Here is a 17,464-nt window from a genome sequence, read left to right on the forward strand (position 1 = left end):
CCCCACAGCAAAACATATTGGCCTCCACAAAAAAAAAAAAAAATAATCTATTGACCCCCTTATAAATAAAAAAATAAAAACACACACACAATCACCCTGGTCCCTACAGGTATCAAAAATAAAATACACTGGCCCTTTACATGTAAAGAAGAGACCAGAAAATAAGAGTTAGACTGGTGGTGGCTGTAAACTGGTTTGGGCATCTCTAGATCTGGGGCAAACTGTGAAAACAGCCCAAGGCACACTAGTGTCCCACGACACAGTGGCTGAAAAACACTGGCATAGATGATAATGCACCACCCTAATATGCACCGCGCCAGATGTTTGAGGGGTGAATTTATGAAGCTTGGAGAAGTGTTATCTATCCCCATAAAGAACGTTATGAGCAAGGTGATAATGGTTCAGCCAATCAGCTACAATATGTAAATTGACAGGTAAGAGCTGATTGGCTGAACCATTATCACCTTGCTCATAACGTTCTTTATGGGGATAGATAACACTTCTCCAAGCTTCATAAATTCACCCCATAGGATCAATTTGAGTATCCTTCCATAATACGGTCAGCCAATACAAAAATGCAGTGCTTGGTCATATCTTTGTCAAAGTACTGTGCAGTAATATAATGCAGCAGCCTGTTAAAATTATGTGCACTCCCTCCCCCATGAATAGTTAAAAATTTATAACTATGCTGTCAGTACCATTTTCCATGTGGTTCCAAAGTAAAATGCCAGCCTGCATTTAAAAAGCCATTGTCAGAGTAAAGCCCCGTACACACGGAGGAGATATATTGCTCAGCCATATATTGCTAGCAATATATGGCTGAGCAATATATTGCTCAGTTTCTCCTTTTGGTACTTGTTTCCTAGCACGGCCACACCGATTTCCATCGGGGTGGTCGTGTCGGAAAAATTGCGTCGGTCGCATCGCATGCGATGTGACCGACCCGATTTTTTTATTGAATCAAATGTGAATAGGGTCCCTGGGACCCGATTTTACATTGGATTCAATGTAAAATATTCCCTAGACCCCCAATTTTACAGCGTAAACCCCATCCCACGATTGACGTGAACCCGAAGCGCGTCCTCCGACCTTTTCATTCCCTTACTATCCACGTCGGCGTGGAGTTGAGAATATAAAGTGTGGCGAGCGTAGCGTGCCCCGCGTATAACTTCACAGGTATGCGCGTCGGCTCGCTGCGCTCGCCACACTTTATATTTTCAACTCCATGCCGACGTAGATAGTAGGGGAATGAAAAGGTCAAAGGACGCGCACCGCCGCCGCTCGCCACGCTTCGGGTTCACGTCAATAGTGGGGTGACGACGGGGCCATATATAATGTGAAATGGGTCATATTGGCCCATTTCAAATTTTTTACTATGTGAGATGGACTTTATCAAGTCCATCTCATCTTGTGCCATTATAATGGCACAAGACCGACGCGATGCTCCCGATTTCAATGTTAAAAAATATTTTAACATTAAAGCCTATGGCAAAATCGCGGGCATCGCGTCGGGGGTCAATGTTAATGGTCGCGACCGACGCGATGCCCGCGATTTTCCCTTTGCCGGCAAAATGGACCTGATTTCAAAGGAAATCGGGTCCATCGCGTCCATCGTGTACCTTAACTTTAAGGTACACGATGGACAAGATTGTGGCCGTGCTAGGAAACAAGTACCCTCCTTTTCATCAGCGACCAGAGATGGTCGCTGATGAGAAGGAACCTCTGCCGGGGGAGCCGCAGAGGTAATCAGCTGGTCGCAGGAACAAGCTCCTGCGACCAGCGATTAGAACGGGGCTGAAAACGGGAGCGCACACCCGGCGATTTATCGCCAGGGCACACTCCAATCACTGGCAATATGGTCGCCAGCGACCATATTTCCAGCGATTTCAGACCCTATCGCCCCCGTGTGTACACAACATAAGTTTGTCAAAAGGAAAAAAAAAAAAGTGTTCATACTTAATGCTATTGGGCCTGATTCAGACCCATTCGCTCAGCTGTGAATTCACATCCCAAGTGATTATTAAATGACCACACATGCGCAAGCCATCCATGCAAACTCAGCCAGCGATGGATAGCCATCACTGGCTGTTCGCAATGCGATTGACAGCTGTAAACCATTAGATGGAGAATGCCCCCCCTCCCCACATTCCAACTCACTCTTTAAAAAGTCCTGTGCCAGTCTCCACCTTATGGCCTAATGCTGATGTTCACGGATTTGAGCTACTGCATAAACACAAAAAAACACTAGAAACTCTTTTATGTTGCACATACACTTGTGAGATACTGCATGCAATCATTCGATTTCGACCACATCAGGGCGATAAATCGAATGATTGTATGCATTTTTAAAGGCACCATTTGACGCGATGCGCGGGCCCGCCGTCAAATGTTGCGTCGATAGACAGTATGTACTGCACATAATATCTATCAAATTGCAGGAGCGATTGCATGATCGAGAGGAGAGGACCCTTTCGGTGGTGTGAGGTGGGGGGGCAACGGAATTGGTTAAAACACTGGACAGCCCTCTGATTGGCTGAGAGAGTTCAGCCAATCAGAGGGCTGCCCAGTGTTTTCAATTATTTTTCAAATTCTGCCGCTGTACCGACTCCCACTACGATAGTCCACCGCACTCTGCCAGCACCCGATGTGCCATCGCAAGATGGCATGCGGCATCGGATGCTGAAAGGGGCCAAGTTTTGCACCATAAGATGCGATCGGATTCGATTTGTTGCATCAAATCTGATTGCATAAGTGTATGGGTAGCATTACAGTACATAAGTTACACTGTTTACAGGCATGTCCAAACTATGGCCCTCCATCTGTTATGAAACTACAAGTCCCATCATGCCTTGCCACAGTTTCGCTATTAGGGAATGCTAAAACTATGGCAAGGCATGTTGGGATGTGTAGTTTCACAACAGCTGGAGGGCCACAGTTTGGACAAGCCTGGTTCACACACACACAGAGGAGCAGTAGCTATTGAGACAAACTGTATCAGAAACGTATGGGTGGTGACTATTCAGATGCAGGGGGATGGTCTTTACTATGTAATGGAAGTGATGATGAAGTGGTAACGAAAACAGTTTAACTACTCACATAGTGCTGTTACAAGTTCTGATGAGGAGACAATGGGGTATATTTAAGTACCAAACGCTACAGAGTCTGAAGGTGCATCTTAGCACAATCAGACACATGCTTGAACACCTTTGAAAGGGCTGATCCTATTATTAGTATATAGAGGCTCATTTATCAATGATTACATATTCACTGAGCCCTGAGCATGATCTTTGCGCCCAGGATCACACTGCAATATTTGGGAAGTAAATCAGTACACGCAGAAACAGGGGTTTTGAAAGCCCATATGTGCAATGTGCTTAGTTAGCTGCCAGCGGGTCTGTGCATGTGTGGTCAGCCAGACCACACTGCAGAGCAGCTACTACCAGGGATGGTTTTGGGAAACCCTCTAACCAGCCACTTATTAGATGTGTACACCATAGGCTACAGTCATTTTGCAGATGATGATGACTGCAGAGACCAATATCGGCAATTCCTTGCATTCCAGATAGTTGTAATCAAGCAACAACAGATATAAGTATTTTAGAGAACGATAGTTTACAGTGCAACTTTTCATGCTATGTTTAAGAATCACTTTGGTCTTTCCAAGCCATAAAGACAATATTTCACTATGCTATAAAATACAGGAAAAACAACACCAGCTTAATGTCAGATACTACAGATGTGTCATACCCTACACCCTCCTTATAAAACAGCTGGGACAAACAGATCCACCCTCCATATAATTGAGTCACAAAAAAGATGCATCAGACCACCTGTACTTATTCAGTTGTTCCATTCAGTAAAATGATGGCCTGCCCAGTTTGCACATCACAATGCAAATCAGACCCTAGTTTATTCAAATACATTCACTGGCCAAAGTGTAAAGTTACAGTGGCATTATGGAAAACGCAAGTCAATAGAGTTTGATAGTTTTACAATGAAAGCACAAGTAGAAGTGGTGACATGGCATACCACTGTACACAATGCCAGGCTGTGAAAAATCTAGCTGAGGGAAAAAAATTCTCAAGCGCTTCTGGGAACACTGCTGCTGCTTTATCTTCCTATATAACAGTCTTAACCACAACTGTGCAAAAGATGTACCATATACAGCAAAATATAAGGGAGAAATCCGCAGCGCTGTGTTATGTTATATAGCTTCCAAAATATCTGCATCAAATAATGACACTCAGATGTCTCCGATAATTCAATCTAGCGTTTCTCCAAAAACACTCATCCAAGTCAGGGGTTAATTCAGAAAGACAAATATTTCAGTCCTTAATCCAGATGTAAAAAAGCATAGTCATTTATTTAAAGTTAAGTATATACTCCTCTTTTTGCAAGATAAGTTCAGGTAAATATATAAAAAGTAATACACAAAGAAGAGGACAGAGCTCACTGGGCCTTCAGGATTATGTTGACCCAAATTCTCCCGGAGGTCCGGTGAGCTCTATCCTCTTGTGACTTTGTATATTTTCCATATTTTTTATTACCTGAACTTATCTTGCAAAACGAGGAGTATATACTTGACTTTAAATAAATGACTATGCTTTTTTTACATCTGGATTAAGGACTGAAATATTTGTCTTTCTGAATTAACACCTGACTTGGATAAATTTTTGGAGAAACGTTAGATTGAAATATTGGAGACATCTGAGTGTCATTATTTGATGCAGAGATTTTGGAAGCTATATAACATAACACAGCGCTGCGGATTTCTCCCTTATATTTTTCTGTATATGGTACAATGCCAGGCTGACTGCCTTTTCATTATACAGAATACTAAAAATCAGGCAGACAGATATAAAACAAGAAAGTACATTGCACAGTAAGCCCATTGCATCAATCAGTTTTGCCCTCTAGCACTAACAGCCTGATGCCCTCCTCATTCCAAAACTAATCAGTCAACTCTCTCACTGTTGTAACCACAAAACTCATTGCCACCAAAATGCTTCTAACAATCACTTTAGTCATTTACGGTTAGCCAACACCCCCATAACCCAACTACAGGGGTCACTGTCACCTAAATGCTTCCTCTTTATACCATAAAAGGCTCATTGTGAGCCAGGTGCCCCCTCCCCACCATATGTCCCCTCTCCATAACACTCACTCGGATCCCCACCCCCATTGCCCCTCACTGCCTGGCCAGCATGATGCCAGTCCCTATACTGTACATCTCAGTCACCCATGTTGCAGCAGACATCCTTTGTCAGTGAGAGTGCCGGATACCGCCGCTGTCACCAACATCACTAGCCTCGTCCCTACGTGTCTGTCACCAGCATTAATCTATACATAGATCTCTTCATACACAGACAACAAGACCCCGTACCCCCGCCCGCACTGCCCTATCCCCCACCTCAAACCGGCTCTTGGTCACCCCGTTCATCTCTCTCCTCATCGGGGCGGCTGCAGGTGTCCTGGGGGTGCTGAGCCCCTTTGTGCGCTGCTGTGGCCGGGGCTGTTGGTAGGTGACCCGTGCTGCTGCGGCTGCCTCTCCCCGGGATATGCCGGGCGCTGTCACCGGAGGGCCCGGGATCCTCTCCAGTCTCTGAGGCCTTTAACTTTAGCCCAAAACAATAACACCCGCACCTGCCAGCATCGATGCCTGTGATTGGCCGACGGATGCAGAAGGGGCGGGGTTTACGAGCTGACAGCTGATCTGAGCTCTAGGGACTAGCTCCACAACCGACAGCGGCCTAGAGACCGCACTGGGGACCGTTTTCACCTCCTGGTACCTGGCTCTCCTTAGCGAGATTGGACACAAAGCTTCCCCTACCCCTAGGCTGACAGATCAGCCAGCAACGAGTGCTAGGACATTTAAACGTGACGTCATTACCGCGGGAATCCTTAGAAGGGGCCGGGGAGTGTATTAAGGGGGCAGCACGCCGCCCGCGGCAGTCTGTGTGGCATGTGCGGGGCCCGGCGGCGTGTCCGGTCAGGGGGTGGTGTATGCGGTAATCCGCTTTGTCTTCTGCGTTTTTATATTTTAAACCTGTGACTAAGAAGATTTACTAAGGGATTTCATAGAGAATATCTGTCACCTGGGGGATTAGTCGGTCTAGGCTAGAGGGAAGGAAGGTGTCCTGCATTTGATCCTGGCCTGTGCTCCTTTATGTACTCATGTCCTTCCATTAACCACTGTTTTGGATAAACAAGTGTAGTTTTATGACCCAGCATATTTCCCAGTCTACCACCGATCCTCTATAATAGTTAGTGTTTACAAAACATTGCAGAAAAGACTACTGATTGTATAATCATAAACTCTATGGAATGCAGATCATGTATAATATTTTTATACTTTGCTACTAACTGCTCCTAATATCCAGGTCCAATGGGCAGAATTAAATAAGCTCAGATCATTTAGTGGGGTGAAAACTGAGCAATTTTCATTTTTTCAGTTACAGACTACCGCCCGATTTTTTCAATTACTATAGCACTAGCAATTTGTAGTATATTAATATAGGGCGGAACATGATCATTCCATCCTTTATTATCATGCCCTCTTGTGTACAGACGATAAAAACTGATAGATATTTCTTCCAATGTTTAAAACAAATGTCTGTCACACCAGTGTGTACCCAGTTTCAGTTACAACAAAATAAAATTCTAACCAATTTCTGTATAGAAGTCATAAGGAATCTGGAATTGTAGCAGCACTTTGTCTACCCTATTGAGAGACTGCACTGTGAAAAGTTACAAAGTCCTTGTTCAGCAACAATGTCAATGCAAAAGGTTTAAAAATGTTGGCAAATGTGTAAATAGTTTAACAAAATCTGGTATTAGGAGGTACTCACAGCAGCAATGCAAGGTATGGCTGGCCAGCTGGACATTTGCTATTATGGATATATGGTACAGGCTGAGTATCCCCTGTCATATTATTCTGAAAACCATAGTCTCCAAAATGGAATTTTAAAAATTTTTTTGCTAAAAAAACGACTGGGTGCATGATTGCTTGGCATTCATATTCAGTGCCTAAGATAGTACACAAACTATTTCATGTTTTGATTTCAAATGATTTTTATTGTTTTTCATTTGTTATAACAACATTGCATTTTAGAATATTTCGTACAAATAAGCATCAATAAACATTTTTCAGTTCCCACTTGTGTCTGAGCGTAAATACGTATAAACTATTTTGTCCAATATAATACAATATTGTTAAACATGTGAATAAATCATTAACAAGTGTGACATGGATCAACTTTTGACATTTAGACAAACGGAAAGATGGGTGGGGAAGAGAAGGAGGGAGGGGGTGTACATCATGGTTCTAAAATTGGTCGGTAGCTGGTTGTTTTCAGAAAGTATAATGGGGCTGAAGTCTTTCCAGTCTTAAGGTGGCCATACACACGCAGATTTATCTGCAGATCTGTCTGATTGGAACAAAAACCTGGTTACGGATGAGAGCAAATGACAGTTGACCATTTGCTTGGAAATGCTGAAATACTGACAAACTGTCACTCATCCATAACCATATTTTTGTTCCAACCAGCCAGATCTGAAGATAAATCTTACTAGTGTATGGGCACCTTGAGTCCGGTCTGTTTTCATTCAGTTGATTGTGTATTGGTTTGGATAGAGGACATTACTTGAGAGCCTAGATGGGGTTCTAAGGAATCAATGTATGGTTTCCAATTAGCCATAAATGAGTCAGCACCAGTGTACAATCCAAGCACCACTGAACGTTTGTCATATAGTAATAATTGGAATAGTTTGGTTTTGAGTTCACATATGGATGGGGATGTTGATACCGTCCAGTGGATGAGTATCAATTTTTTCGCCATTGTAAGAATGATTGTTATCAACGGAATATATTTTTTGCTCTTAGGAGGGATGGACCAATTCTTAAAGTTAGCACAGAGACATGCCAATGGGTCTGGGTTGAGGTTAAGTGATAGGATCGTATTGATGAAGTGGAGAACCTTGCTCCAAAACTTCAGTATCTTAGAGCATGACCAGAAGCAGTGGAAAAATTTAGCATTATGCATTTTGCATTTACAGCAGTCTCCTGTAGCCTCCGGAGCCATGTGTTTGCTCTGAGACGGACCTATATATAAGCGGTGGAGGGTTTTAAAGTGCACCTGCTTTAGGTATGAAGATTGTAGAATTTGAAGAGTTTTAGAATAGTTTGACAGTAGTATTAGGGGAGAGGTGACATATATACTTTTCCCATGATTGGGCCAACGTTATTATGCTTCTCATCTGGGGAAACAAGCAGCTTGTCATATATATGTAGCTCGTTTTATATCGATGTGTATATAATTGTGCAAATATCTGTTCTAGAGGGTCAGAGTGTGGGGGTAAGATGAGTGCCTGAATTATTGGGGTTATGTAGTGTCCGATTTGTAGGTACATAAAAACATGTGTTCTGGATAAGTCGTATTGTGTTTGGAGTGTTTGAAAGGATAGTATCGTTCCCCCTGGGTCGAATAGTTTGGTTGCTAAGTCTAACCCTTTACAGTGCCAGTCTGAGTATGCGCAGTCGGATAATGATGGCAAAAAATTGGGGTTCCCCCATATAGGTATGAAGGGTGAAATGGTATATTCTCTATGTAATTTTTTGTTGATATGTATCCATGTGTCATATGTACTTTTAAAAAGGATGTGGTTGAGGATGTCTGGAGGAATCGAGGATATTGGGGAATGGAGCAAAGCTGATGGTGAATAATGATGGAAGAGGCTTTTGTCTAGTTCTAGATCAGTATAGGTGAATTTATTATAGAACCAATCAGATATATATCGGAAGAGTACTGCCCAGGAATAAAGTTGGAAATAAGGGATTTTGAGGCCTCCATTGCGTATTGGCGGTGTGATTTTGGAGAGTCTCATTCTAGGTTTTTTTTTTACCTGACCAATGGAATTTGGACATGAGTTTATTTAGGTCAGGCATGTCCAACGTTAGCCATCCAGATGTTTTGAAACTACACATCCCAGCATGCTTTGCAATAGTTTTAGCATTCTCTAATAGCAAAACTGTGGCAAAGCATGCTTGGATGTGTAGTTTTAAAACATCTGGAGGGCCAACGTTGGACATGCCTGATTTAGGTGGTGTGCATCTTCGGGAGGGATGATACAGGCAAAGCACCGGAGCGCCCCAGGCAAGTCGGGGTGGGGGCGCCCCGGTGTCTGCCACCCGGGTACCTGTCTTGCAGCGCTGTGCGATTATATAAAGCTGGCGGCGGCGGCGGCAGCGGGGGGTCCCTGCAGTCAATAAGAAATAACGAGCGCTATCCGCCGGGCTATGCGGAAGCGCTTCTGTTTTGGAAACACTGGCCGCACGGCGCACGCTGATTGGCTGAATCTCAGCCAATCAGCGTGCGGCCAGTGTTTCCAAAACAGAAGCGCTTCCGCATAGCCCGGCGGATAGCGCTTGTTATTTCTTATTGACTGCAGGGACCCCCTGCTGCCGCCGCCAGCTTTATATACGCACAGCGCCACAGGACAGGTACCCGGGCGGCAAGGGGGGGCGAAATACTGCCCTCCAGTGGCCGGCGCCCTAGGCAGATGCCTAGATTTGCCTAGTGGTGGCGCCGGCCCTGGATACAGGGTAACATTTGTAAACGGTAAAAAATCTTGGGGAATATAATGCTTTTCAACACTGTTGCTCTTCCCAACAAGGAGATCGGGAGCTTTGTCCAGCTGTCGAGTTGGGTTGCTATATTTGCTAGCAGGGGTGTTACATTAGATTTTTACATGTGATGTGGGTGTTTCGTGATGGTGACTCCTAGATATTTGATGCTGTTAGTCTGAATGTTGAATTGAGAGATAGTAGGGTGTCTGGCTAGATCATTAGGCAATGGGGTAAGAGGTAAAATTTCTGTTTTGTTAACATTTATTTTGTATCCAGAAATAGGGCCAAAGGAGGAAATTATTTGCATGATTGCTGGGATTGAAATTAGAGGATTTAATACAAAGAGTAATAGATTGTCTGCAAACAAAGCTAATTTTAGCTCAGTGTATTTAACTTTTATACCTGTGTATAATGGGGAGGATCTTAAGGCAATAGTAAGGGGTTCTATGGAAATCGCGAACAGGAGGGGAGAAAGGGGGCATCCTTGTCTCTTTCCTCTTTGAATGTTAAATGGGGATGACAGAAATCCATTACAAGCTACTTGGGATGTGGGGGACGTATATAAAGTTTTAATATGGGATATGAATTGGTGGGGTATTCCAAATTTGGCCATGGTATGATACAAGTTAGGCCAGTGTACGAGATCAAAGGCTTTTTCTGCATCGATCGCTAAGATCATATTGGGGGAGTTTATGCTTTGGTAGGATAGTGCAGCTTGTGTTACCGCCAAGACTTTTCTAACATTGCGCACTCATTGTCTTCTGGTTATGAAACCAGTTTGGTTTTGGTGGATAATATGTGGTAAAACAGGGTTCACACTTTCGGCTTGTATTTTGGTTAAAATGTTGTAATCACAATTCAGCAAAGAGATTGGGCAGTAGGTGCCCGGTTTAGTCAAGTCCCTACCTGGTTTTGGTAGCACTTTTATAATAGCTGAATTAAAATATGGGGTAGGAATTGTTTACTGATGATAGCATTAAAAACTGATGTTAATATTGGGGCTATTCGTTTTGCTTCCATTTTATAGAAGTCCCCAGTAAATCCATCAGGACCTGGGACTTTTGCAGGCTTCAGTGATTTTATTACCCCAAGAACCTCTGGTAGCTGAATCGGGGATGTGAGTGCTTGGATGAATGTCTCTGGAGTTTGGGGATATTGGATGGACTCCCATATATCTGAGGGATGCCTTCGAGAGGAGTTGTCTCGTGATGTGCCTGATAACGGATTATTGTCCTGTGGTCTGGAATATATATTTCCGTAAAATTCAGACATCACTTTTGTTATCTGAGCATTGGAGGTTGTGAGAGTAAAATCGGGCAATGTTAAGTGATTCACCATCATGGGTGCGCGGGTGGAATTTAGAAAGTTTGATAATAGTTTTCCAGTCTTGTTGCCAATTTTATGATAGTTATAGTTAGACAGGAATTGGGCTTTATCTGTCATGGATTGAAGTTTGTCGTTCATAATGGATTTTGCTGATCTATAATTGGCTTTATTTGTTGGGGTGTGTGATTGAACGAATATTGAATACTTTTCAGTTAAGGATTCTTGTAGTTGTAGATAGGATTTGGAGGTTTGCCTCTATTTTCTTTTCATAGGATATAATGGAGCCTCTCAACACTGTTTTAGCTGTCATTCAATATAAAACTGTGTTTGTTGCTAAGCAATCTGGATTTTGCTAAATAGGTTTGGGAAGGTATGGATGTATTTAAGTGGGCTGGGAACTTCCAGGATTTATATGAAGAAATGTCCTTAGTTAATTGAAGAGAGATTTGGATATGGGCGTGATCAGATCATAATATGGGATGTATCATAGCATCTTTAGTGTGAGGAATTAAGCTGGCTGAAACACATATAGTCAATTCGTGAGAATGTTTGATGTGCTGCAGATAGGCATGTATATTCCCATTGTGTGGGATGTAGGGATCTCCAGGCATCTATTAGTTGTAAGCTTTTTAATATAAAAGGAATATCTATTTTATGGAGCTTCTCGTTTTGGATGGGTGTGATGATCTGTATAGGATGGGGTGTGATGCTAGGTTGAAGTCTCCGCACAGGATCATGGGAGTGTCAGCATGTGGGGTAAGGAGCTTTATGATATTTAAAAAATGTTTTTAGAGTATTCATTGGGAGCATAAATTGAGCATATGACAAATGGCTTGTTGCCAATATTTACTGAGATCAAAAGGTATCTGCCTTCAGGGTCAGGAGTTACCGATGTAACCTCTATAGGAAGGGATCTGGAGGCCAAGATGACTATTAAAACTTCGGGCGGTAGTAGGTGTGTCTCTTGGAGACAAACTAAGTCCAGTGAGTGCTTTTGCATGTACACCAATACCTTACGGCATTTAGCCGGTGAATGGAAGCCTCCTACGTTGAAGGAACCAATCTTTTTTTCAGTCATAGGTATCTGAGTGGAGGAGTCTGGAAGACGTCTGTCCCTTTCGGCATTTTGGAGTCGCCAATCTTAATCTAGGGGTATAGAAACAGATGGGAAAATGGGGTGGGGGAGAGAAACATACAGACACTAGACAGGGGGAACAAAACATTAGAATCCCAGAATAGTGCGATCAATGCACTGAGTCTAGTTTGTTCAGAATATACTTTCCTCACATAACATAAGTAAAAACGTATCACTTATAACTCCTAGCAATCCCAATTACGCTCATATGTATATAAAAGGTGGGGGGGGGGGGTATGGAAAAAGAGAGAGGTAGGCATGAAGAGGAGTGGATGTTGGGGGGGGGGTTTATAGGTGGGAGATAGTAGATGAAAGAGTAAACACAGTTAATAAGCATGGCGTCTGTGAGAATACTTATTAAGTATGTACTTCGACATTTTCTATACTATACTAATAAAGTGGGATTTGAATCCCTAAAATTCCGGTATGTTAAGAGGCGTTGCTGAGCAAAAAGTCCCAGAGAATAGGTAGCAGATTATCAATGATAGTTCTGTGGGCAAGTTGACAGGTCTGACTGAGAGACCACGTGTCCGCATAGGTATTCATGCGAGTTCCTGAAAGGCATCATTCTGTAGTGGGGTCCGAGATGCCGACAGAAATGGCTGACTGCTTTTCTCTGAGGAAGTCTCTTGCGTCGTCAGGGCTAGTGAAGTCGAGGTGCGAGTCACCAGTTAAGATCCTCAGCTTCGCTGGATATAACAGCGCAAGTTTTTGCTTGTCCTGTACCAGTTGTGTGCAAATAGGAGAGAAGTCTTTGCGTTGTTTTGATAATTCAACTGAAAAGTCCTGAAATATGCATATTCTTTTCCCTTCCCATGTTAAATCCTGTATTCTGCGAGAAGCTCTCCAGAATGCTTCCTTATGCAGGTAATTTAGGCACCTAAACAGGACAACTCTGGGTCTGGGATCGTTGGATTTGACTGGAGGACCCACTTGGTGGACCCTCTCTACCACCTGGTCCTTACACTCCGCCTCTATATTCAGCATTTTTGGGAGAGTTAAAGTAACAAAGTCATTAAGAGCTGGGCCTTTCACGTTTTCAGGAATCCCCACTACTCTTACATTATTCCTCCTCGATCTGTTCTCAGCCTCATCTAACCTGTTCCATATTTGATAGTTTTCTTTCTCTTTCTGGAACCTTATGTCTTTCTGCACCACATGTAAGTCATGACACACAGCTCTAATCCTATTCTCATTATCTGAGACCCTCGTGGTGAGATGATGGAGTTTCTGAGAGAGGTCAGAAACAGCTTTATTTAATAAGGACGCCATGGTGGATTTGATAGCATCCACTATATCCCTGTAAGTTACTGGGGAATCAGAGTCTCCCCATACCTGCGGGGTGTCCGCTGCTCCTGCAGCAGTTTTCTTTGTTGCTGGGGAGTGCGGTGCAGTATCAGCATCGGGCGCCATATTGGTTTCCGCTCTGCGTTTTTCTTTGCTCCCTGTGAGCTGTTTTGGGGTAGCACCTGCGGAGAGAAACTTCTCCATGTGCATGGGGAGGGATAGCGGAGGACTCCGGTGGTGTTGGAGGGCGTTGGGGTGCCCTCTGTTAGCGGGTAAGCAGGATCGGCTGGGAGCAGCGGTGTCAGGCTGCTGTTATCATGTAGCCGGAAGCGGAAGTCAACTATTTCATGTTTTAAAAACGTGTTTCATGCACAAATAAGATTTGTATGTGTTTATACAACATAAATGCAAGATTCCACATTGAAATATAAAAATATTCCAAAATACGTAATAATCCGTTATCCAAAATGCTTCTGGTCCAGAGCATTTTGGGTAAGAAATACTCAACCTGCAATATAAATAGATATAGATGCAGAGTTCTGCATACAGAACCAATCAGCAGTTTAAAGTACAGTACTTCCTGGATTGTGCTGATTAAACAGCACTGTTGAACAGGTTTGGATTCTCAGATTAGTTTTCAAGAACCCTTTTACACTAAACTGTGACCTGGGTAGACCAGTCAATAGCCGGACCAGAGGACTTTATACCCTGCTTCTTCAGTTGTTAGCAATACATGTTTTTACTACACTTATGGGTGTGCATAGTAAATGCCACAATTATATTTTTGTCTATGACATTGGTAAATTTAACTGCCATATAGCTCTGTGACGCTCCAATAACATAGGCTTACCATGCTATTCCTTTAAAGAAGGACACTCTTGAATTACACAAGTTCTGTCAGTGCCTATACACACTGTGATTTGCAAGTGTGATGCGCACTACAGCGCACAGATCAAAAAATGTGCTGCACATACTTTTTGAACTAGGTTCCAATCGCATGCAACTATCGCAGCGTGTATCGGCACCGTGTATCTGATTATAACCAGGTGACATTCAGGCTTGATGTAAGCAGCCATAGAAGCTGTGTAATTTGTGAGCATCCTGGTTGAAAGGTATAGTACGATAGCCTACAATAACACACAGACAAGATTGGGAATATGCAGACCTTTTTCTAGAGCCAAGTAAACAATGTGCATCTGCAATCTAGTCCGTCAGATTAAAGGTCTAGAGTATCATACATGTCATGTTACAGTGTTTAATGCAGGGGTCGGGGACCTTTTTTTTACCTTTTAACCCCAAAATATATTATTTAGATACACTGACGTTACCACCTTGATTTGTACCACACACAGCCATTATACATATGCCACACACCGTGATGGCCATTATACATATGCCACACACCGTGATGGCGATTACAGATATGCCACACCATGATGGCCATTATACATATGCCACACACTTAGATGCCCATTACAGATTATGACACATAAGTGCCACTTAGTTACATGCTCGATTTCAAAGGCTTCCTGCTTGATGCCAGGGGCATCATACTCTATGCCTAGGAGGTTTTATGCTCGTTGACAAGGGGTAGCAGTCTGACAGCTGTCTTCAGAGCAGGTCCACAGCAGCACAGCATTGAAACAGTGTGACAGCTGGGCAGAAGCGGTGGGCTGCCAGACTGTCTTGAGAGCAGGTCCGCCGCTGTTTGAAATCTCATGCCGGACCGCCAGCCACTGCCGCTCCTGATTAGCTGCGAACTCCTATTGGCTGGAGTCCCAGTGCAAGGTTTCAAACAGCTGCGGACAGGCTCTGAAGACAGCAGGGCAGTCTGCCCGGCTGTTACACTGTTTTAATGCTACCGCTGCGATTTTCGGGTCCTAAGAGCCGCACTGTACAATTTTAATGTTAAATGCACCCCCATTGTTAACGCCACCCCCACTATCAGCGCCAACGCGTCCTCCGACCTTTTCATATCCCCACTATCCATGTCGGCGTGGAGCTGATTTTATACAGTGTGGCAAGCACAGCGAGCCCCGTGAGGGGACGCGTAATACATGTTAAGTAATCCGCGTCCGCTCGCCACGCTTCGGGCTCGGTGGCTCGCCACACTATATAAAATCAGGCAAAAAGGTCGGGGGGGGGGGGGGGAGTGACAATGTGTCACACAAGAGCGCTGATATTTTTTAGGTGGGATCCTTTTATTCCTCTGGGTCCAAGTTGCTGCCCCCTATGATCAGAGGTTTTTGTGAACCTCTAGAGCAGGGGTGTCAAACTCAAATTCATCGGGGGCCGCATCAGCAGTTTGGTCACCCTCAAAGGGCCGGTTGTATCTGTAGGACTACGTGTCCACTCTTTATTATCATAATATTGTCCTTCATACAAGTATGTCCCAAATAATACCACTAACTCAGCAGTAGCATTTCCCTCCTGCTATTGCTGTGAACTGCAGTGCATTAGGGCACACGCTGCCTGCACAGGGGGGCAGCACTCAGTCTTAGGGCATATGTCCTGCTTATTATCATGGGACACAGCAATTAATGATGGGCTGCAATGTGCCAGTGCACACACACACACACATAGGCAGAGAGTTTGACACTTACCCGCTCTGATGCGTCCACTCCAGTCTGAGCTGCTCCACCACCAAGGACACAGCTGCGCTCTCATACAGGCGCATTTCCCCCTCCCTCCTGTGAGTAGAGCTCCTCGCACTATCTATCCAGGAGTGGGGGGCAGCATGCTCCCGGTCACTGTGCAGTGCACACTCAGCAGTAAGTGACCTGGAGCGCACAGCAGCAGCAGCACCATTCACCACAACGGACCTGCTCTTTCCTCTCTCTGGCTCCTATACAGCAGGTGGGAGCGGAAGAGGGGTTGACGACCGGCGGCACTGCGCTAGAGGGCAGACGTTCTCTGGGTTTTAGGCTGCCGCGCATGCGCGGGCCACATGAAGAGGTCTGGTGGGCCGGATTTGGCCCGCGGGCCTTGTGTTTGACACCCCTGCTCTAGAGAAACTTTTGGGGGATAGGAGTCGGTGAATAAATCACCAGCTCCCGGTTATAGGAGGCGCAGCTATACCCAGGACAATAAGTACAATTCTATAATCAAAACAGTCATATTTATTTTTATACATGTCATAAAAAACAATTATAAAATCAACTCCACGCCGACGTGGATAGTGGGGGTATGAAAAGGTCGGAGGACGCATACCGCTGCGCTCGCCATGCTTCGAGTTGGCGTTCATAGTGGGGGTGGAGTTAACAATGGGGGTGCATTTAACATAGTAATCACCAATCAGGGTGCCTGTACAATTAAAAAATCAGTTCTGATCGCATCGCATGTGATTGGGTCGCATGCGATGCGATCAAAACGATGGCATAAGATGAAAATCGTGGGCGCCGTGCTAGGAAACAAGTACCATATCTTCTTACATATTTACTGCAATCAAGCCAAACAGCCCATCTTGGCATGCCATGTCCGGTAAACAAAGGCATCTTTTTTTACTAAATTGTGTCTTGGTTGCAACATGCATCTTGACTAGGATGCACAAGGATACTGCGCTGATTAATTTGATATGCGACACTTGTGACTGATGGTGATCTTTTGGGTTCCAATCACATCACGTCTAGTTCAAAGTGTGCATTGCACAATGCAATGCATGCTCCCGCTTAATCAATATCACAAGGCAAAATAGTATGTGCATGCAGGTATTTTTGTACTACATTGCATGCTATTGTACCACATACTACTGTAGTGTAGACAAATCTGATGTAGCTCAAATCGCAGTGTGAACAGTCAATATTCCATAGCACACATTGTATAGGCTCAAATTGCATCTAGCACACATCTCACCGTGTGTGGGCACCATGAGTCGCACACACTTAGGGCCTTTCATTCAGACCCAATTACAGGACACATTTTGTTTGCAAAAGGACAAAACCATGTGCACTGCAGGTGGGGCCGATTTAAAATGTGCAGAGAGAGTAAAGGGGTAAACACACGGTGTAATTGCCATGAGAATAAATCCGGATTAGATCGCAATCAAATTGCATGGCAAGCAAAACGCATTTCAGTTTTACTATATTGTACTG

The 17,464-nt window shown here is 44.0% G+C and overlaps 1 protein-coding gene across 1 annotated transcript in view; it reads right to left on the reverse strand.

The window, feature by feature from the left end:
* FBXL20 (F-box and leucine rich repeat protein 20) overlaps positions 1–11,089 on the reverse strand; it is a 51,400-nt gene extending 40,311 nt beyond the window's left edge. The window contains exon 1 of the mRNA XM_083150088.1: positions 10,712–11,089. Within this exon, the coding sequence (XP_083006214.1) occupies positions 10,712–11,089 (378 nt within the window). The remainder of the gene's footprint in view (positions 1–10,711) is intronic.
* Positions 11,090–17,464: the final 6,375 nt, after the last annotated feature.

This window comes from Crinia signifera, chromosome 6, assembly GCF_055691185.1.
Source record: "Crinia signifera chromosome 6, ASM5569118v1, whole genome shotgun sequence".
Classification (NCBI taxonomy): domain Eukaryota; kingdom Metazoa; phylum Chordata; class Amphibia; order Anura; family Myobatrachidae; genus Crinia; species Crinia signifera.